A 22,869-nucleotide genomic window follows, 5' to 3' on the forward strand; every position below is an offset into this window, starting at 1 on the left:
ACCACTGTATGTCCCTAGCAGAAGAGATAGATGTGAAGACAAAATCTCTGACCCAAAGAGGTTACAATCTAAACAGAAAATGTAACAAGCAGGAAGAGGGGAAAGAGAAAAAAAACACAATTTAAGTGCTGCATGTCCTGTAGCCCAGTACAGCCAAGTACACGCTGACACAGGAGTGGGCATTAATTCAGTACTGGGGAGGGGCAAGAATACCACCTACTGGACCACAAACACTGCTTTCTATAGCACAGCATTTCTTTGAGTCAACATATGTAACTAATGACCTTCTCTAATTGATTAGCTTACAAAATCTGATGATGATAATAGAGGAATGTTTATTTGACCTTTATTAAAACCAAACCAAAACAACAAATTTTGAATTCTGTGTATTGTCTTAAAATTTTCTTCATCCTTGTTTTAAACCTTTTCAGCAACCTTTAAACCTTAAAGCTAAAGAAATGTCTGATAAAAAAAGATGCTTATAAAGAGTTACCTTCTTTAACTAGATGTATTATGTATATATTATTTACTAACATATATGGAGGGCTTTGTTTATATAGAAAGTATAAAATCAAAGCTCACCTATAAAAATCGTCAAAGTTTAGCTCAGCCTTTCCCTTCTTGCCAAAAAAATGCACAAGCAGTGTGGTATCAGATAGCAAACTTGAGATGTCATCTGCATGCTTAAAAACCATTAGAATAAGACAATTAGTTAAGGCTCTAATTGCTTTACAAAAGCTTTATCAAATAAATCATTTTATAGTCAGTATTTAGAGGGGGGGAAAGAGAAATGCATTATGCAGCAAATACTTAAGATATGAATTCATGCATCCTATGTTTATAATGTTAGAAAGGTAATTATAGTATTCAAATCAGTGATGTTATTTTAGTTATCATACACTTTCCAGATAAAACATTCACTTGTTAATTGCAATTAGTACAAGAACACACAAAAAACCCCCCAATGAGTTAATGGAAAATATCATGAGGAAAAAGGCATGAAAAATAAAACCAGAAACTTTAGGGAAAAATGGACTAGAAAGTAAGGTAGGCCCATGGATTTTATATATATATTATAAATGTATATATTTTATATGAAGAAATATACATATAAAATTAGTTTTTCCCAAGCTGCACTTTCTGTAGATGCAATTTTGCAATTACATGAAAATAAAACATTGCTATGAGTGTGTGTTTTCAAACCAACTCTAATGGTGTACTTTATACTGGAGCCACTGGGAGCAAGAACTGCCCATAGTGTGAGGTCTCAGTATCAGACAGCAACTTTATAATATGCAAATGATATATATGGTCATAACCAGGGCCGGCTCCAGGCACCAGCGCAGCCCATGGAAGGGGGCGGCATGTCCAGGTCTTCAGCGGCAAATCCTCAGTCCCTCTAGGAGGGAAGGACCGGCCGCCGAATTGCCGCCGAAGAATGAAGCGGCGCGGGAGAGCAGCCGCCGAAGTGCCGCCGATCGCGGCTTTTTTTTTTTTTTTCTCTTCGCCGCTTGAGGCGGCAAAAAAGCTAGAGCCGGCCCTGGTCATAACTGCCTCATGATATAAAAGTCATCTTGTGAGTCATAGGAATGAGGGAATAGTGAAGATAACTAGTATTACCATTCATATTACTCAATGACATGTCATTGATATTGTAAGAGAGAATCCTCATTAGAATACAGAGATTATGTATCATTCCACATTTTTTATATAACTAGTATTTGTTGCATTTACCTGTGTATGTGTGTGTTCATTTTTCTCTTTCATACCTTGTTATAATGAAAGAGTATTTTAAGAACTGGATATAACAATTCAGTAGAATGAGGCCCTGATCCTTCAACATATTCAACATGGGCAGTGTTTCCTTGAAATCACTGGGGCTCTGTATGAGATCTGCTGGCAGAACACAGCTTCTGGGATCAGGGCATAAGAGATTTTTTTGAAACCCCGGTCACTATCTGATTAATGAAGAAGTTAAGTGATTTATAAGAAATTTAGAAACAACCCTTAAATGAAGCAATCAGGCCACACATCTTGAGTGGTATTGCTTTAGTTTTATCCCAATTTATTGGACTTGATACAGGACTTCATGAAAATCTCCAGAGAAAATCTTCAGATAAATAAATTCCCTTTCTCCAGAAACAAGTGTCCTCAAAAGATACCTATTCTTAGAAATAACACATCCCCAGTAAAGGATGTTCAGAGTAGTAATTTGTGAGAATGTTGCTATTGACTTCTTTGGGAGCAGCACTGGGCCAAATGTCTGAACAAGATTTTGAAAGTGTAAAATGATAAATAGCACTATGCTTAGAAACAGGAACGCTGATTATGTGTACGAAGAATCTTACCTTGAAATGCACATATATGCCCTGATAAATTCCAGTAAAGACAAATACCAGATTCCCCTTTTATTTTTATGAAATTTATATAATAGCAGCTATAGAGGCAGAGTATAACCAATCTGCTGAAATAAACCAAGGCATGGAGATTAGGAAATTAGTCAGATTTTCTGGATAAATAACAATAAAATGAATGGAAGCAAGTGAATATGCTATGTCACAATGGCTACTTATTTAGAAAAAGTTTAAATAATAGACTACATTTTTTTAAAGAAGTTATCAGCAATAACAATTAAATGGAAACATAAAGAGCGCTCCCTATCCTATCTGAGGGAATGAGAAAAGAGGAGGTTGGATATGATGATCATCAATGGAACTATTATTTAAGAAGTCCTAAATGTACATAAATACTTGAGAGATCAATGAGGAAAGAGATACAGCTGCTTTTCTTATGTAAAACGCGCACAGTGATTTGGAAACGCAAAGAGAAAGTAAAGATGTAGGAGTTAAATTTGCTAATTATGAATATAGGGCCTAGTCTGATTGGATTTGTCAATGAAAGAAAAAAATATTTACCAAAGGATGGCAAGGATGTGAAAATCACAAGTATTTCAGAGTTGGTTTATTAAAATTTCTGCAGCAGAAGCTGATCCTCAGTTGGCATAAGTCTACTGAAGCTAAGACCTGGCCCTAAAACTACACATAAGAATAACCTATGAGTCAGCACTACTGACACTACTCAGATATGTGAATCTTGGTTCATTATGAAGAGACAAACTGCAATAGCAAAATAACATTAAAATGCATTTACTCAGCTGCACAGTGTATTGATAACAAAAATGATTTAATATCCACATTGTCCAAATCCTTTATGATATACTGTATTCAAGTTTGAATGTTTTCAAAATTTTCCTATTGTATTGTGAAAATTAATGTTTCATATGTACTAGTAGTACTTATTAATCACTGAAGAAAAGATACCGAAGAACAAAAAAGGAAGAACAAGTAGTAACAAAAAAAAACTCTTTCCTTTCATCATACAAGAACTAAAGGAATAGGAGAGATACCTTTAGTAGTTTAATAAAATCTGTTTAGGATTTTCAAATTTCACAAACTCTAACTATTCTCCTCTTTATTCCTTTATTCTTCTCCAGGGAGAAATATGATGGCATAATATATATCTGTAGAAAGACATTTTATATCTTTCAATTAAGATAGCTTTACTCCTGAAATGAACTGATTAACTGGAGAACAATAATCACTGACTATTTGTCCTTTAATACTCTGTTGTCCACCACTACAGGGCATAATGCACTGAAATAGAGAGACATTGATTTTCTACATCTTTTAAACAATTAACCTTCTAAGTACATTCAAGCAGTTTCCCTCGAGCACACTGAACAGATATCAGACTGTAAGTTAGTCTTTCATCCTGTAAAATTTTTTAATAACCGTGTTAGATTCAGGTGGCATTCATCCATATCTAAAGAACTGTGAGTACTAGCATATTAGTTAAAAAACAAAACACAAAACTAGAAGTCTTTCTACTATTTCCACTTGGTCAATCTCACTGAATGAAAAAAATAATAAAAAACCCTCAGTATGCTTTTACACAGCGTCTCGAGTCACTGAAAACTGTATCATTGTCCCTTGTGTCTTAATAGCATTATATAACTTAATATAAGTGGTGAGCCTAAAATAATGGCTTTATCAATTTGATGATATTGTTCAAAGTAAAATGAATTCTGTTTTATAACAGGAAACAAAGCAACAAAAGAACACAATTTATTTTCAAGTAATAAGATATCAAACTCTGTTCTGATCTAATTTATTTAAAATCTTTTCAATGAGAATGAATGTTTGGCTTATCTGTTTTTGTTAAGAGATATTTTACACTAGTTCTAAGATACCTAATATAAACAGAAGCATAAAGGCAGACAACATATATCAGTCATATAACTAGGAAATAGGAGTTCTATTTGCAGCTCTTCAATGAATTTTGCACCCATGGACAAAGTCTTGTTAGTCCTCTCTGCCTCCATCCTTAAAATGGGGATAATTACATGTATTCATCTTTGTAAAGAGACTTCAGATCCTTGAATGAAAGGCAGTATGGCCTTCTATGATGAGATAACTGGCTCTGTGGATATGGGGAAAGCGGTGGACGTGATATATCTTGACTTTAGCAAAGCTTTTAATACAATATTCTTGCCAGCAATTAAAAAAAGTATGAATTGGATGAATGGACTATAAGGTGGATAGAAAGCTGGCTACATCTAGTTGGTAGCTGGTATCAAGCGGAGTGCCCCAAGGTCGGTCCTGAGTCCGGTTTTGTTCAAAATCTTCATTAATGATCTAGATTGGGGGTGGGCAAACTATGGCCCGTGGGCCACATCAAGCCCTCCAGTCGATTTAATGCGGCCCTCAACTCCCGCTGGGGAGTGGGGTCTGGGGCTTGTCCCGCTCCCATGCTCCAGCTGGGGATCAGGGTTGGGGGCTGCTCCGTGCATGTGTGCCGTGGCTCCCGGAAGCAGCGGCATGTCCCCCCTCTGGCTCCTACGTTTAGGGGCAGCCACGGGGCTCCACGCGCTGCCCTGTCTGCAGTCGCCGCCCCCGCAGCTCCCACTGGCCGGGAACTGCAGCCAATGAGAATTGCAGGGGTGGCGCCTGCGGATGGGGCAGCACGCAGAGCCACCTGGTCGCGCCTCCGCGTAGGAGTGGGAGGGGGACATGCTGCTGCTTCCGGGAGCTGCTTGAGGTAAGCGCCGCCCAGAGCCTGCACCCCTGACCCCCTCCTGCCCTCGGAACCCCTCAGTCCCAGCCCGGAGCACCCTGCTACACCCCAAATCCCTCATCCCCAGCCCCACCCCAGAGCCCGCACTTCCAGCCAGAGCCCTCACCAACGCCCTGCCCCAGCCCGGAACCTCCTCCCACACCCTGAACTCCTCTTTTCTGGCCCTACCCCAGAACCCGCACGCCCAGCAAGAGCCTTCACCCCCTCCTGAACCCCAACCCCAATTTCGTGAGCATTCATGGCCCACCATACAATTTCCATACCCAGATGTGGCCCTTGGTCCAAAAAGTTTGCCTACCTCTGATCTGGATGATGGGATGGATTGTACCCTCAGCAAGTTTGCGGATGACATTAAGCTGGGGGGAGAGGTAGATATGCTGGAGGGTAGGGATAGGGTCCAGTGTGACCTAGACAAATTGGAGGATTGGGCCAAAAGAAATCTGATGAGTTCAACAAGGACAAGCACAGAGTCCTGCACTTAGAACGGAAGAATCCCATGCACTTCTACAGGCTAGGGACCAACTGGCTAAGTGGCAGTTCTGCAGAAAAGGACCTGGGGATTACAGTGGATGAGAAGCTGGATATGAGTCAACAGTGTGCCCTTGTTGCCAAGAAGGCTAACGGCATATTGGGCTGCATTAGTATGAGCATTGCCAGCAGATCAAGGGAAGTGATTATTCCCCTCTATTTGGCACTGGTGAGGCCACATCTGGAGTATTGCGTCCAGTTTTGTGGGCCCCCCCTCCCATTACAGAAAGGATGTGGACAAACTGGAGAGAGTCCAGCGGAGGGCAACAAGAAAATGATCCGGGGGCTGGGGCACATGACTTACGAGGAGAGGCTGAGTGAACTGGGCTTATTGAGTCTGTAGAAGAGAAGAGTGATGGGGGATTTGATAGCAGCCTTCAACTACCTGAAGGGGGTTTCCAAAGAGGATGGAGCTAGGCTGTTCTCAGTGGTACCAGATGACAGAACAAGCAGCAATGGTCTCAAGTTGCAGTGGGGGAGGTTTAGGTTGGATATTAGGAAAAACTTTTTCACTAGGAGAGTGGTGAAGCACTGGAATGGGTTACCTAGGTAGGTGGTGAAATCTCCATCCTTGGAAGTTTTTAAGGCCTGGCTTAACAAAGCCCTGGCTGGGATGATTTAGTTGGTGTTGGTCCTGCTTTGAGCAGGGGGTTGGACTAGATGACCTCTTGAGGTCTCTTCCAACCCTAATCTTCTATGATTCTATGATCTAAAATCACTGATGTCAATGGGAGTCTTCTACAGTGAGTACAAAATATGTATGTTATATTCTATGTTGATAGAGACATCTCTCCACAGTCCTATATTTTTCAAATGCTCTAGCAACTTCAGTAATTTCCAATATCCATTCAGAATGAATCCACAAGCTGAGCTCAGCAGCATTCAACTCCACTGACCTATTGGGTGTGGGCTGTAGAACTACCTAGCTTCACTCATTCCTCTCAGAAAGATACCAGAGAGTCAGGATGGGCAACTACTCTTCCTAAAGAGACCTCTTTTGTGGAGTCTGACAAGAACAAATCTTTTCTAATCTCCTTTTCAGTCTACACAGTAACACCTGAAGAAGTAAGACAGCGCAGACTCCAATGTCACCTCGCTTTATGTCACTTTTTCAGCACAAAAGTCCATGGTATCATCCAGATGTTAAGAGAGTCTGTGAGAGAGAAAGATATGGACGAAAGCTAGCAAGCTCAAGTTTAAAACAAGCAAGAAAGATGCGATTCTAATGAGTAGCGGGAAATACTCTGAGAAGCTAACCAAGGATATCCGAAGAAGTGGGTTGTAGCCCACGAAAGCTTATGCTCTAATAAATTTGTTAGTCTCTAAGGTGCCACAAGTACTCCTGTTATTTTTGAGGATACAGACTAACACGGCTGCTACTCTGAAACAAGGATATTCAATTTGTATTCAGTGATTTGCATGTTAGCTGAGAGAGTTTATGCAAATGTTCATGGAAGAATTAAACGAATGCCAAAACTAGATGCTGGTAAGTTTTAATTATTGCAGTCTACAGATGTCAGTGTAATGCACCTTTAATGATATGCCTAATTGCCTACTGGACAGGTTCACATTAAAAAGGCTTCTAAAGAATACTAATCTTAAAATATTGTACATCTAAGTGTTAATTTTGCTCACGTAAGTACAACAGATGTAAAGACAATCTGTCTCCAGCTTTGCTGTACTTCAAGCTAATCCAGCTGACTGGAGATACCCTCAGTATGGGAGAATCCTCAGGTGACATAAGACTGGTAAAGCAGCTCCTACGCTTCCCTCATTACTGTCCCTGGTGTGATTTGCATGGCTTGAGATAGAGGTGTTACTGGGGAGCTGCTACAGGTGGCCAATGCTTGGGGCCATGACCAGCCTGGCCCAATGTACAGCAACCTCCTTCACACTGTAGCTGGGCACAGAAATGCCAGTTTGGAGGATCTGGCCTTTAGCCTCTCTTTTAAATTATCAATACAAAGACATATACACATTCTGTTTATTCAACTTTTTGAATGAATAATGAAATAAGTTTTTTATTTTTATTATAATTTAGATACCTGCATACATTCATTTTTGATGGAATAGAGATATTGCTAGTCTTTCACAATGATCGTGCAATATCTAAAGATAAAGACTGAGATTAATGTATTCAATTGTTTTAACTGCCTGAAACATCACTCTTTTCAATACAATAAATTAAAAAGAATCTTTAGCAAAGGCATACATAATATTGCTGACCATGACCTTCTGTAAAAATAAACTTGGCTAACCTATGTTTTAAAGCAAGTTAAAGGCCTGAACCCACAAAGCCTTGGATACCTCATGAGAGATGCTGAGTGCTCTCTACTCTCATTAAAGTCATCACCTCACAGGATCAAGCCCTAATTGAAAAAGGGTTCCTAATTTTTCAGTTATATAGAAATCAGGTTTTTTTAAAATTAATATTAGATAAATATCCTAACATCAAGGCTATAGTGATAGGACTTGATCTTCCAAATCTTGCAAAAGAGAATGCTAGCTGACTAGAAATGACAACTTCAAGTAATGCCACTAATAAATAAAAATAAATAAATAAATGGAGATATCCTATCTCCTAGAACTGGAAGGGAAAGGTCATCGAGTCCAGGCCCCTGCCTTCACTAACAGGACCAAGTACTGATTTTGCCCCAGATCCCTAAGTGGCCCCCTCAAAGACTGAACTCACAACCCTGGGTTTAGCAGGCCAATGCTCAAACCACTGAGCTATCCCTCCCCCACTGTATTCAGCCACATTAATTTCATATGACAACTTTCCATAAACACTGTTTTTAAAAGAACTATTTTAAAAAGAAAGGAAGTAAGATCCACAACAATGGGGAAAACATTAAAATACAAAAGGAAATAAATAAAATGGCAATTTGTTCATGGACAAGACAGAGGTTTTATTATACCTCTGCAAGGTCCGAAAAGAGAGCTTGGCTTGTGCTACGTCTCAATGTATCCCAATAGCTTCTGGGAACAAGGTCCTTTCCATCTGTCTTAAGTACCTGTAGAAGTTTCAAGAAGCACAACTGTTTGAAAACCACAGAACAATCATAAAGAACAACAACTTATACACTTTAAAATCTTTTCTAACTAATCTTCAAAAAGAAGAAAACTGCATGAGTTTACCTTTGGGTTTTTTTTCCTGAACAAAGAAAAGTATTATATCACACTCCTTGTAAACCCAAGACATTTTCAAAAGGGTAATAGTATCGATATCTATTTCCTTATTAGTCATAATGTGGGCTTTACAAAACTTAAGCGATTAATGCAAAACAAATTAACTAGATTAAAAAAATAGTCGCAATTAATCAGTTTTAATTGCACTGCTAAACAATAATAAAATACCAATTTAAATGTATTATAAATATTTTTGATGTTTTTCTACATTTCAGATATATTGATTTCAATTACAACACAGAATACCAAATGTACCACGCTCACTTGATATTATTTTTAATACAAATATTTGTACAGTAAAAAAGATTTTTAAAAGTATTTTTCAATTCACCTCATACAAGCACTGTAGTGCAATCTCTTTATAGTGAAAGTGAAACTTACAACTGTAGAATTATTTTTTTCACATAACTGCACTCAAAAACAAAAAAATGTAAAGTTTTAGAGCCTACAAGTCTGCTCGGTCCTATTTCTTGTTCAGCCAATTACTAAGACAAACAAGTTGTTTACATTTACAGGAAATAATGCTACCAGCTTCTTATTTACAATGTCACCTGAAAGTGAGAACAGGCATTTGCATGGCACTGTTGTAGCTGGCGTTGCAAGGTATTTACATGCCAGATATGCTAAACATTTGTATGCCCCTTCACGCTTCGACTTGTAGATTGCGCTTTTAAAAATCTTGTTTACAGTGCAAATATTTGTAATCAAAAATAGTAATATAAAGTGAGCACTGTACACCTTGTATTCTGTGTTGTAACTGAAATCAATATATTTGAAAATGTAGAAAAACATCCACAAATATTTATAATAAATTTAAATTGGTATTCTATTATTGTTTAGCAATGCAATTAAAACTGTGATTAATTGTGACTATTTTTTTTAATCTCACGATTATTTGCGATTATTTTTTTAATCATTTGATAGCCCTACTATAAACAGAAACATTCTGGAGTATATGTAAAGTGAAAATGTATTGGCAAGCTGATATTATTAGTAATTTCATCATTTTGTCAACATATTAATATATAAATAGATTAGGCTGCTTGTGATAGGGAGCTTGTTTTCTGATTTATCAAAGCATGACATGCACCAATAGCACTATCTAAATAGTTACAAATAATTTAATTCCAACAAAAGATCCATCCTAGTAGTGTTAAGGAAAATAAGAATCAGGTCCACTGAGACCAAGTTCTAGTTGCAGGATATACAGCAAGAAAACCTGATTGTGGGTGTCCACTGATCAAATTTATCATGTGCTCTGTTTGAAAGAACTGTAAGCCATATCTTTTTGCCATGGAGGTGCTCTGCAACTATTTTAGAGGCCTGAGACACTACACCTCTTACATTTTGCCCCCTTCCGCACTTTACAACCACCCTTGGAGGTCCAACATGACAGCTTCCATCTTTCTGGCTAAGGAGAACTAGCTAAGGTGATATTGGAGGCAGTCAAGGCTTCTTCTAACTTGGTTACTGTTATCACTGTTGAATGTTCTGTTGCACTTCCTCCCATGCCCTTTCCCCCATTAGTCTAGGCCTGATTCCCTACCTTCAGTGCTCCCAACTCCTGTCAGTCTGGCAGAAGAGACAAAGACTGGGAACTAAATTCAATCTTCCAATTACAAGTGGGAAAAATATCCTTACTTTTGTTTTTTAAAATCAGCATAAATTGTTGCTATTAAAGGTCTTACACTCTCATAAACTACAGAATACTCTGCCCCATTGTACACTTCGCAGAATCCCGTGGGATTCCTTTTAGGATTTTTAGCATATCTATAAAGCTACATAGATGTTGTGAGGAGTATTCTGCAGGGCTTATTTTTGATTTTCCACACATTCAACGTCATATGTACTAAGAAAATTTAAACAGTTGAAAATTTAGAAAGGAGACCTTACAATTTATATTTTAGGAAAAATCTCTCTTGAAATATTATTCTCAATTCTCTGTTAGCACAATATTTCCTCAGCTAACATATGCAGCCTCCACGGCACTCACCTTCCCAATCTAGCCAGTAGTAAAATATGGTTACATGACTGAAGACATCATTTAAGTATGTCTTATCAGTGTAATCCATGCTCATGGGGCTGTCATTTAATTATTATTTGCCTGAAGATGAATCAAAAATCAGAAATGTATTCTGAAATATACTTTCTCTTAATAGTAAAGAGCAATAACAATGTTTTGACACCAAGCTAACGTGTCATCTTACTGAAAAAGAACAGAGAAAAAAATTCACAGAGATCTCTTAGGTGAAGTATTTCTGCTTATTGTAGTTCACAATATTTTTGCCTGAAGAGAAATATCTTTAATTATATGCTTAGAAATAAGGTATTTTGCTTTTGCATGTAGTGGCATGCAGGACAAAGACTTAAATTAGTTGAGATGCCAACCTTGTATATTGTTTAATTTCTCTGAAAATTACTAAATTTTTATAAACGAGTGTAAGACAAAAATGAACAAGATATTCATTTTGTGCTTTCTAATAAAGTCAAAGCAGAGAGTCATTACAAACTTAAATTTTGTCAAATAATTTTTAACTCCTTTTTAAAATAAGCTTACTTAAATCTGGCACTTATATATATAATGTATGAGAAAACAAACATCTAAAATTATATTGTATGACAAGAGATTTTTAGCCAATAGAACATTAACGCTTTGGTTGATTTGGACCATATATTAAAAAGATAAATATACTGTTCCCACGCCATACAAACTCTGTAATTACCAAAGTCTTACATACCATAGGTCTGAAGATACAGTAACTCCTCGCTTAATTTTGTAGTTATATTCCTGAAAAATGCTACTTTAAGCGAAATGATGTTAAGCAAATCCAATTTCCCCATAAGAATTAATATAAATGGGGGGGGGTTAGGTTGCAGGGAAATTTTTTTCGCCAGACAAGAGACTATATTTTATATATATACACACACATATACACAGTATAAGTTTTAAACAAACAATTTAATACTGTACACAGCAGTGATGATTGTGAAGCTTGGTTGAGGTGGTGAAGTCAGAGGGTGGAAGGGGGTGGGATATTTCCCAGGGAATGCCTTACTGCTAAATGATGAACTAGCACTCGGCTGAGCCCTCAAGCGTTAACACATTGTTGTTAATGTAGCCTCACACTCTACAAGGCAGCACAAATGGAGGGAGGGGAGACAGCATGGCAGAGAGAGACAGAGACACGCACCGTGTGTGTGAGAGAGAGACTCGCATTGCCCCTTTAAGGACGCTGACCCCACTCTAAGTACATTGCCTTTTTAAGTAGATCAGCAAGTTGAGACTGCAGCTGCTGCCAGCAAGCTCCCTCCGTCCTGTGGAGATAAGGTTGAGGGGGACAGGAGCAGGGGAGGGTGACACCCTGACATTAGCACCCCTCTTTCTCCCACTCTGCACAGCAAGCAGGAGGCTCCTGGGAGCAGCTCCAAGGCAGAGGGCAGGAGCAGCACATGGCAGTGGGGGGCCGGTGAGCTAAACTGCCTGGAAATTGATAGTCTGCTGGAACTTAGGGGAGCTGATGGGGGGCTGCCAGTCCACCCTGGTGCCAAGCCCCCACCAGCTAGCTCCAATGAGCTGCTCTTCCTGCAAGCAGTGGACAAAGCAGGCGGCTGCCAAACAACGTTATAAGGGAGCATTGCGCAATTTTAAATGAGCATTTTCTCTAGTTGATCAGCAACGTAACAACAAAACAACGTTAACCGGGACGACTTTAAGTGAGGAGTTACTGTAGTCTATCACACGACTTTGGAAGAATTCTCTCATCTGAAGTATGGAATCTCATTCTGGGGAGCTTCCAGAAAGATCCATAAGAGAGTCACCCAATATTAAATACAATATACTGGACCTCTACAAACCAAAATTAATTTTCTACAATTTTTAATATGCTGCAAGTAACAACTGTATACTATTCTGACCAGTATAAGGTTAGGTGCATTATAATATATTTTGTAGCTAACATTCATTAAAAGTCTGAACAAAAGATAAAAACTGAATACAGTTAGTATGCCTAACCTTTTCATTTCACATTTAACATCATGTTATGAAGCTCTTTATCTAAATAGAGATAAACTGGTTTTGATCCAACTGCTGATGCATCATGTTGATTATGTATATTTTAGTCAATGAAACTTCATTTTTTCAAAATTAACTAAAAAGTTAGACAAGAATATCTCTTCTTAAACCATAAAATATAGACAAAATATGCCAAATAAGTAAAAAAAAAATGTTCAACATAAATCACTGCCTCAAGAAGTTACATATATTTTTGACCACCTCATCCTTTATTTAGATACACATACTATTACATAATTATTCATTGAATTACCTGTCTTATTGGTGATGTACTTTATTTATCTGACAAAAACTGATTATTACTGATGAAGTTAGTATTTCTGAAGCATGCACATTTTATTTTTCTACATGTTACTTTTATAATAACCAATAATAAGATTGCATTCAGCTAATCAAAACCCACATGCAACTCATGCTGTACTAGTCTTAATACACATTCACAGCATGCACCAGCTTAGCTCCAGAGAAATATCATGTATAATATGAAAAGACAGAAATAATCAAATTACTCAGACCCATTTATAGATGCATCTTATGTAAGATGTAGCCTTCAGAGCTTGATACTATGAAGTTCTGAGTACACTCAATTGCCCCAGATTTCAATGGAAGCTGAGGGTGCTCAGGACCTCAGAGTTTGGGCTTTCAATGATAGAAATATAAAAGTGTTCATTATTCCAATTCCAGGTCCACATTCAATAGCATGCTAATAGATGTAATTCACCATTAGTACCACCCATTTCTTTTATTTAAAACAATTTAAAACCCCCACTGCGCTGATTTATTTTTCTAAATGTGAGTATAAAAATAGATTTTTTTTTTACTAGAGTCAGAAAATTATTATAAATTTAGAAATGCTTAAAGGTAAGTTTTATTAAACTATAAAAGGAAGGAAATATAGAGATATGAAGCATTAAGTCTTTCACGCTGACATAGGGCATGATCCAAAGCACACTAAAGTCAACAGAAAGGCTTCAATAGACTTCAAGTCAAGACTATAGTGCATACTTTTTGCCTTACTATCATCTTATTGAACAGGTATGTATTTAACATGTCTGTGCTGCCTTACCTGGGCACAATTGTATGAAAGACAAAGTGACAGAGTTAAAATGTAGGCATGATCAGAAACAGTACTATATAAAAATGGCACTGCATGTGTTCAGTTCAGGGATAAAAAAGTTCTTACCATTTTTTATTCTTGTTAATGCTGCACAGCTACAAAAGTCATGGGAAACAGAACTGTATATACAACTTCAAATCCTAGCCCCTTTTCTATAAATGTAGTCACAAACTCCATCCAGCCTAATTATCATGCTAATCTGGCTCAAAAGAATGAATTCCTCCCCATATAACCATGAAGACTGAGGCTTTTTTATGGTAGGCAGCCAGGGGGGACCTTTTAAAGGAGTCTAAATCTGCTCTACTCTGAAAGGTCAAAGGACAGAGTTCATCAATCTCAAAATTCCTTCCACCCTCTGCCCAAAGAGTAATCAAGTGTAATAAAGTCTGTCCTCATCTTGGGCTCTCTACCAACAGCCCCTGTTCTCATCCTACTCTGAAGTAGTTTTGTTTTATTTTATGAACAAACAGTGCAAGAAAAAAATGGTTGAGACCTTCTCTTCCCCTAAGCCCTATTAGGATAAGATGCTGGGAAACTGACTGAACCCTAGGAACATGGTTATTACTGAAGGCTCTACTGTTATGTCCCATGAAAGGGGACAGAATTTTTATTATTAATTGTTGTTGGGGGACTTTATTTAAATGGGTTCACCACCCCACCCAGAGTAGGTCTACAACTCCTTAATACAGACCAGCTCTTTTTCTCCTTTTTACCTATCCAGAGGCATCCATTTCTCCTCTGGATGGGCCAGCCTGTTACTCTATGCCTGTAGCAAGCATCTGCAGCCTTCTATGGCCCTGAAGACAGAGAATACTTTTGACTGAATAAGACCCTATACTAGTAAAATTCATTTACTTGATAAAGAGCCAATTGTTATAACAAATGATTCCATCTCACTGGTGAAAACTATATACACAGAAAATATTTAGAGTACATACACTGTTAGTAGAAGTATGATATCCATAGAGTTGAAGGCGCTGACATACAGCAAAAATGGTGAAGTGAAGTACCACATTTCAGAATGAAACCAAAAAGAAAGAGAAAGAAGACAACACAGTAGGTTAGGACAGGCAAGTCTTTATCTTACATGTTACTAGAAATGTTGGTATTTTTTTTAAATGACGGAAAGCAAATGGTTTTCTTTTTTTACATCTTGTTTTTAAGACTCTTAAAACAGAAAAAAGTATAGAGCTGAGTACATTGCAACCATGATAAATTTAAGTTACAAGAAATATGCTATTCTACCCCCCTATTTTGTCTCTGTAATATTCTCAAAAGTTTTCCTTCTAGGATGAAGTTTCTTTTGCTTAGACTTGGCCTAAACATGTCAATAAAATTAACTGAGCAATTAAAAATGTTTGCCAATGTGAAAAAAGTTGTGTCCCTTAGGGTGAACAAATATTCTTTTCTGTGCTTGGGTTATTCAAAAATGTGGTAGCTCCTAACGTTCAAGTTTCTTGTGGTTTGGGGGCCAGCCTCTGGGAAGAGAGCACACAGACAGCCCCAGATAAATATGCTTTTATGTTATGCTTTTAAAATTCAAATAAATAAATAAATAAATAAATAAATAAATAAAAGGATTTTGCTGTACACAAAACAGTTGTTGAGCTGAGGGCTAGAATCTATATCCCCAAGTGGCCAGGTACCCATAATGGTAGCCATAGGGATAAGAAGCAGATATATCCAAGTGGTACCTACAATGTGGGGTTTTGGCCCAATCGATTTGCACAGTGCATGAATCCACCCATTTTCCGAAGCAGGATTGGTAGAGACCTACCACTGAGATTACAGGGACATAAGCCCCTGCTGCTGCCTCACCTAATGCAGCCAAACCACAACTTTTACACTACTCCTTGGCCTTTCACATACATAAAAGTAAACCCCAAGATTTGACCTGTAGTCTTCAGTAAGAACAAGTTCATTTGAAATGAAGACATATGTTTCACAAATAGTTATCATCAATTGAAAAAATGTAGTGGTCATGCACAGTACTTAATTTTTGTGGCATTTTTAACTCACCCAGAGGGAAGATTTTCAGACATACATATACATGTTTAACCGGTGATCTCACTGGTGAACCATATTCAGTGATCTTTCAATAAACCTTGTTCACAAGAACAATGAAAATAAGGTGCTTCAATACAAAGATTTCAGTCTGAGTACAAAATCTTAGTTTGCTTATCTTTTAATTTATGAAGCACATTTCTTCAAAGGTGTCAAAGGATTTGGGCTGAAATTAAGTATGAAAATAGTAAGTCCATATGAACATTTCTGAGAAAATTATGAGGGAGAGAGAAAGGAAGATCAGCATGAAGGGAGTCTTTCAACTTACATTTAAGATGGTAGTGAGGTAATTCACTCTCATTATGGTAGAAGACTACATTAGAAAGTCTACTAGACTTCTTAGATTCAGAGTAAATTATTGATTTAAAAAATAAAATAAAATGCTACTGTAATTGTATTTTAAAATAACAGCTATGTATATTTTTCCTCTTTGGGGATCTTACAACATTTATTTTTTCAGGAACTTTGTAGTTCGCTTTTAGGTCCAAAATGATCCTATTTATTCCTGGGGGAATTCTGCGCCACTGCACATGTGCAGAATTCATTCCCATGCAGAACTTTTTTTTCGCTTCAGAAAATATATTCTGCTGGAGAGGTGCTGCAGATACGCCTTTCACCCAACAGGGGCTGCTGTGGCACCAAAATAGAGAGCAGCCACTTCTGGGCAGGAACAGCCCCAGCTGTGGATAGGGAAGAGACGAGGCTGTGTTCCTCACAGCACCCTGCCTGTGAGGCTGGGTCAGGAGGTCAGGGATATGGGGGGGGGGGAATAGGCACTGTAGGTCACATCGAGCTGCTGGGGTGTGTGTGTGTGGGATTCAGAAGGACTAGTGGGGAGCATACTGGGGTGGGAGCTGAATGGGGAGTGAGGGTGCAGGGACACATGGGGACAAGGGGGGGGAGATGGGATGGCTGAGTGGGGGTGGAGGCACACATGGGGACAGAGGCAGATGTGCCTGACTGAATGAGAGAGGCTAGGGGTCAACCAGGGTCTGCATGGGGGAGGCTCAATGACAATTCCCCTCCCCCAAAACCCCCAAATATATTTCTCTCACCCACAGCCGGGCTCTTTCCCAGCAATTAATATGCCTACTAAGGATTCTATTTGTCAAAAAACATTTCCTGAATCTTTTTTTTCCATATTGTTACAGACATACCTGCCCACATGTATTTTGAAATAAATTACTAAACTAATTGAAACTGGTGTGATTATATTGTGTTATTTTGACAAATAAAATATGCAGAATTCTGCAGAATTTTAAAATATTGTGCATAGATTGTTTTAATTTTTGGTGCAGAATTCCCCCAGGAGTACTTATTATTCTCCTCTCAATAAACAGGCTTAGAATCAAATTGACCCTTTATATTGTAAGGAGTTATGTGATTCGATATGGTACCTGGAGTTGCTCAGAAATCTCAAAAGTGATTAGTAACATTAAATAAATATTCTTCTTAATTAATAAATATAACCACACTTTTGAGCTACATAAAAAAATTCAAGAACCACAAACCTACAATTATTCTAATTTTACTTACCAACATTATACGTTTCTCTTCATCTCCTTTTCTTTCTCTTTTCTCATTTTTCTTTCTAAATATCTCTTGAAGCTGCAAAACAAGCCAATTTTATCTTCTGATTCAGAAACAGAGCTACTATGCACGTAACAAACAGTGCAGAATTGCCCGTGTGTCAATATGTCTACATACACAGAGCTGTATACATACATACACATGCTGTAAAAAGTTTAGCTATTAAATATAGTTTTAACAGAATTATCATTTTATATGACCAGGGATAGATAAATGTTCCAAAACTGTACTACCTTATACTCAGACTCTCACCTTCTAATCTCCAGCTCTCCTGACCCCCTTCTCCTCCATATGAAAAGGCAAAAATAATTGTTTGTTTTTAAATAAAATACAAAGTAAACAGCACTCTTAGGGAACACATATTTTAGAGCAAGGGCCTCAGGGTCCTCAGAGTTTTACATCATTCTCATCATTCTCATCGTTTTAGTATTTGAAACTGGACGAGACAAATTCTGGAGAATACACTGTTGGGAATAATGCTACAAACCCAAAGTGATGGACCAGATGACCTAATGGGTTTTTTCCTATCTACAATTTCTATAATTCTATGAAAAGTCACATCTGTGTCTCTTACTCCTACCCATGAAATAATTACTTCTGGTAAACAGAGCATAACTCCTGGCTCATGACCAAGAGTTATCTGGTCATTCTACTGGGTCTATTCTATTGACAAGCTATAGCTAACAGTGTTGCAATGCTACTGTGCCCCAAGACTAAGGAGCAGGAGTGAAGCTCTCAAGCTCAACCAGCAGTGGCCAAAGTAGCAGCACAAATCCCTTAATCTTTCGAACAACAGAAAAAGAATCACCTCTATACTATTCTCTGTTTTGACAGCCTGCAAAACAAGCATCTGAGATCAAAAATCAGATCTGGATCCCTTGTGTAATAGCACAATTAATCTTAAGGACAATGTTTCTATGGTCACAGGGTACAACAAATTAATTACATTAATTTCATCACCTGAATGTGTAAATCAAGAAAATAGATCACTTATCATTAACTACTTAGCAGTTCCAGAAGAGTGAAATAGTATTTTTCCATTTAAATTCCATTTAAATCTGTATTACCTTCCAACTTCCATCACAATATAGAGCCAAAAATCATAGTAAAAGAAGAATCAAATATGTTTATAATCAAACCTCTTAAAAAGGATTAGCATAATACCCATGCATGGTTATCTAAATCTTTATGAAGTCCATTTATATATTATGTCAATCATATATTAGATATTGTCAACTGCAAAACATAGATTAATGCAGTATTATGTTTCAGAACTTATAGGCTAAACAGCCAAGAAATGCAAAAGTGTTCCTATAGCAATGTTAACTAGTCCATGTTGCACATTTAAGATATGTAGTATTTTGGTTTACTATTTACACTGATGAAATATATACCGTCATTTACACAAAACTATATGTATAATTTAGACAAATTAATGTTGCTGTGAAAACCTTAATTTATTTATACTAAACCTACATGGAAAATAATGTTCCCGTCCCAGGAGAATTTGAGATTTCAAAACATTTTCTTATTCCAAATTCAGATGAAAAGTCAAAATTTCAGTTTTAGTAAACTGATAACCTGTCTTTATTACAACACAATGTAACAAGTAACTCATTTGGTTATATGATGGTTGAAATACCACATAGTTGGCACTCATATACTATACACTACATAATTAAAGTAATTATACAGTTAAACTGACTTGTATAAAGTGTAATAAACCTTACTATTAGTGTGATATCATGGTTTTCAGCACTTTTTAAACAGTTTACAGTGTATCATATACAGGGCCCAATTATGCCCAAGATTTGCATTGCGTCTCTCAAAAGTTTGTAATATTTTATGCCCTATAGGTGCTGTTGATATGTCGACTGTTATGTTTCCCCCGTACACAAAACACAATACACATTCTAAATCTAGATAATTTATTTTTTCAGATCAAGGAAAACACCAGAGCCAGATTTGTATATGCAGTCCAGATTCTACTCATTGCTTGAGTAACAGAAAAGAGCCACATCCTGAGTTTTTTTTTTTTGCCTCTGTCTTCACAAACAAGGTCAGCTCCCAGACTGCTGCACTGGGCAGCACAATATGTGGAGAAGGTGACCAGCCCTCTGTGGAGAAAGAAGTGGTTCGGGACTATTTAGAAAAACTGGACGTGCACAAGTCCATGGGGCCGGATGCGCTGCATCCGAGGGTGCTAAAGGAGTTGGCGGATGAGATTGCAGAGCCATTAGCCATTATTTTTGAAAACTCATGGCGATCGGGGGAGGTCCCGGATGACTGGAAAAAGGCTAATGTAGTGCCCATCTTTAAAAAAGGGAAGAAGGAGGATCCGGGGAACTACAGGCCAGTCAGCCTCACCTCAGTCCCTGGAAAAATCATGGAGCAGGTCCTCAAGGAATCAATTATGAAACACTTAGAGGAGAGGAAAGTGATCAGGAACAGTCAGCATGGATTCACCAAGGGGAAGTTGTGCCTGACTAACCTAATTGCCTTCTATGATGAGATAACTGGCTCTGTGGATGAGGGGAAAGCAGTGGATGTGTTATTCCTTGACTTTAGCAAAGCTTTTGATACGGTCTCCCACAGTATTCTTGCTGCCAAGTTAAAGAAGTATGGGCTGGATGAATGGACTGTAAGGTGGATAGAAAGCTGGCTAGATCGTCGGGCTCAATGGGTAGTGATCAATGGCTCCACGTCTAGTTGGCAGCCGGTTTCAAGCGGAGTGCCCCAAGGGTCGGTCCTGGGGCCGGTTTTGTTTAATATCTTTATTAATGATCTGGAGGATGGAGTGGACTGCACTCTCAGCAAGTTTGCCGATGACACTAAACTAGGGGGCGTGGTAGATACACTAGAGGGTAGGGATCGGATACAGAGGGACCTAGACAAATTAGAGGATTGGGCCAAAAGAAACCTGATGAGGTTCAACAAGGACAAGTGCAGAGTCCTGCACTTAGGACGGAAGAATCCCATGCACAGCTACAGACTAGGGACCGAATGGCTAGGTAGCAGTTCTGCAGAAAAGGACCTAGGGGTCACAGTGGACGAGAAGCTGGATATGAGTCAACAGTGTGCTCTTGTTGCCAAGAAGGCTAACGGCATTTTGGGCTGTATAAGTAGGGGCATTGCCAGCGGATCGAGGGACGTGATCGTTCCCCTTTATTCGACATTGGTGAGGCCTCATCTGGAGTAGTGTGTCCAGTTTTGGGCCCCACACTACAAGAAGGATGTGGAAAAATTGGAAAGCGTCCAGCGGAGGGCAACAAAAATTATTAGGGGTCTGGAGCGCATGACTTATGAGGAGAGGCTGAGGGAACTGGGATTGTTTAGTCTCCAGAAGAGAAGAATGAGGGGGGATTTGATAGCAGCCTTCAACTATCTGAACGGGGGTTCCAAAGAGGATGGAACTCGGCTGTTCTCAATGGTGGCAGATGACAGAACAAGGAGCAATGGTCTCAAGTTGCAGTGGGGGAGGTCTATGTTGGATATTAGGAAACACTATTTCACTAGGAGGGTGGTGAAGCACTGGAATGGGTTACCTAGGGAGGTGGTGGAGTCTCCTTCCTTGGAGGTTTTTAAGGCCCGGCTTGACAAAGCCCTGGCTGGGATGATTTAGTTGGGAATTGGTCCTGCTTTGAGCAGGGGGTTGGACTAGATGACCTCCTGAGGTCCCTTCCAACCCTGATATTCTATGATTCTATGACTGCAAGTGGCTAATTGAGAATTCCTCCACGGGAGGGAAAGACAGAGGTCTCACACGGTACAATACTGATGGACTGACTATTGAACTCTAACTTCTCCCCATCATCAACTTCTACACAGGGACTATGTCAGAACATTGCTACACTTTGCCAATTCTCAGCAGGGCTATGCGTGCATAAGGTTCATAGCCAGTTTACATCAGTTAAGGCCTAAAGCTTACACCAGAGCTGGGGCTGGAGCCACTATGGCTTGAGAATCAGAGAGTTAAAACTGACTCCCTGATGGCCTGCTTGTCACAGGAGGGGAGGTGCAGATCTTGGCATTGAGAAGAATCTAGCCCATAAAGTCCCATAAGAAGGAAACAGAGACAAATGCCAAAAGTGGGAGAACTCAGCACATTACACAATGTGTTAGCATTCTACTGTTCAAAGAAGACATATCAGAAGTCAATTTATTAAATACAATTTATTCCAAACTCTTGCTAGAATAAACAGCACTTTTGAGTCTTGGAAAATGATTCTTCAGCAGGGGAACTCTGTTTGCAAGAGACAACAGCAACTTAATTCCTTTATTTACAGTAGTACCTCGAAGATACGGACACCAGAGTTGTAGACTGAACGGTCAACTGGACACCATGTGAAACCAGAAGTAACAAATCAGTCAGAAGTAGAGACAAAAAAAAAAAAAAGCAAATACTGTACTGTGCCTGTATTGCATCTTAAAGGTAGGAACATCTGGGCTGCCTGTCCCCACCCCCATGTGCAGGGCAGCCATTTACAGCAAGACGCTGGGGCTGCCAGCCCACGGCAGCTGGATCCAGCAGAGCAGGAGCAGGGCTGGGGTCTGCGCTGCTTTCACCCCTGCCCCGCCAGGAGGGAGATGTGCTGTTTTTACCCACCCTCCCCCAGTTGGAAGGGGAACGGGCTGTTTTTACTCCCCCCTCTACCGAGAGGGGGACACTCTTTTTTCTCTCTCTCTCTCTCTCTCTCTCTCTCTCGCGCGCGCACACACGCACGCACACAGGAGAAGGACAAGCTTGCAAAGTCATGCCTGCGCTGAGTAAGGAGCTCAGCTGCTGCTGAAGCCTGGGCTGGAGAGTCAGCCGCTGGATCTGCAGCCCAAGCTGCGCTTCGTTCAGAGTTACGAACACTTCAGTTACGGACAACCTCCATTCCCGAGGTGTCCGTAACTGTGAGGCTCTATTGTAGTATAACAGTGAGGGTTCAACAAAAATCAATATTTTACATATCCCTGCCAATGTGCTTCACAGATGACAGACTGTTTCAGCCCATATATCCATTCACACTTTGGCTTAGCAGAGACTAGCACAAATTATGCCAGTTATTATGGTGGAGGTTTTGCCTGCTAGAAATTATACGGAGCCAAAGAAGACCCTCATCCTGCAATACACTATGCACAGGCACTCCACATGGGAACAGTGATAAACCCAGGGTAGAATCAGGGACTA

General features: G+C 39.0%; 1 protein-coding gene across 1 annotated transcript in view; it reads right to left on the reverse strand.

The window, feature by feature from the left end:
- The window catches only part of MICU3 (mitochondrial calcium uptake family member 3), a 109,442-nt gene that overhangs the window by 27,523 nt on the left and 59,050 nt on the right, over positions 1–22,869 (reverse strand). Inside the window, exons 7-10 of the mRNA XM_065405388.1 lie at positions 17,640–17,711; positions 14,978–15,016; positions 8,580–8,675; positions 583–683 (exon numbers count right to left, since the gene is read on the reverse strand). Of these exons, the coding sequence (XP_065261460.1) occupies positions 583–683; positions 8,580–8,675; positions 14,978–15,016; positions 17,640–17,711 (308 nt within the window). The remainder of the gene's footprint in view (positions 1–582; positions 684–8,579; positions 8,676–14,977; positions 15,017–17,639; positions 17,712–22,869) is intronic.

The sequence above is a fragment of the Emys orbicularis genome, chromosome 5 (assembly GCF_028017835.1).
Source record: "Emys orbicularis isolate rEmyOrb1 chromosome 5, rEmyOrb1.hap1, whole genome shotgun sequence".
In the NCBI taxonomy this organism is placed as follows: Eukaryota; Metazoa; Chordata; order Testudines; family Emydidae; genus Emys; species Emys orbicularis.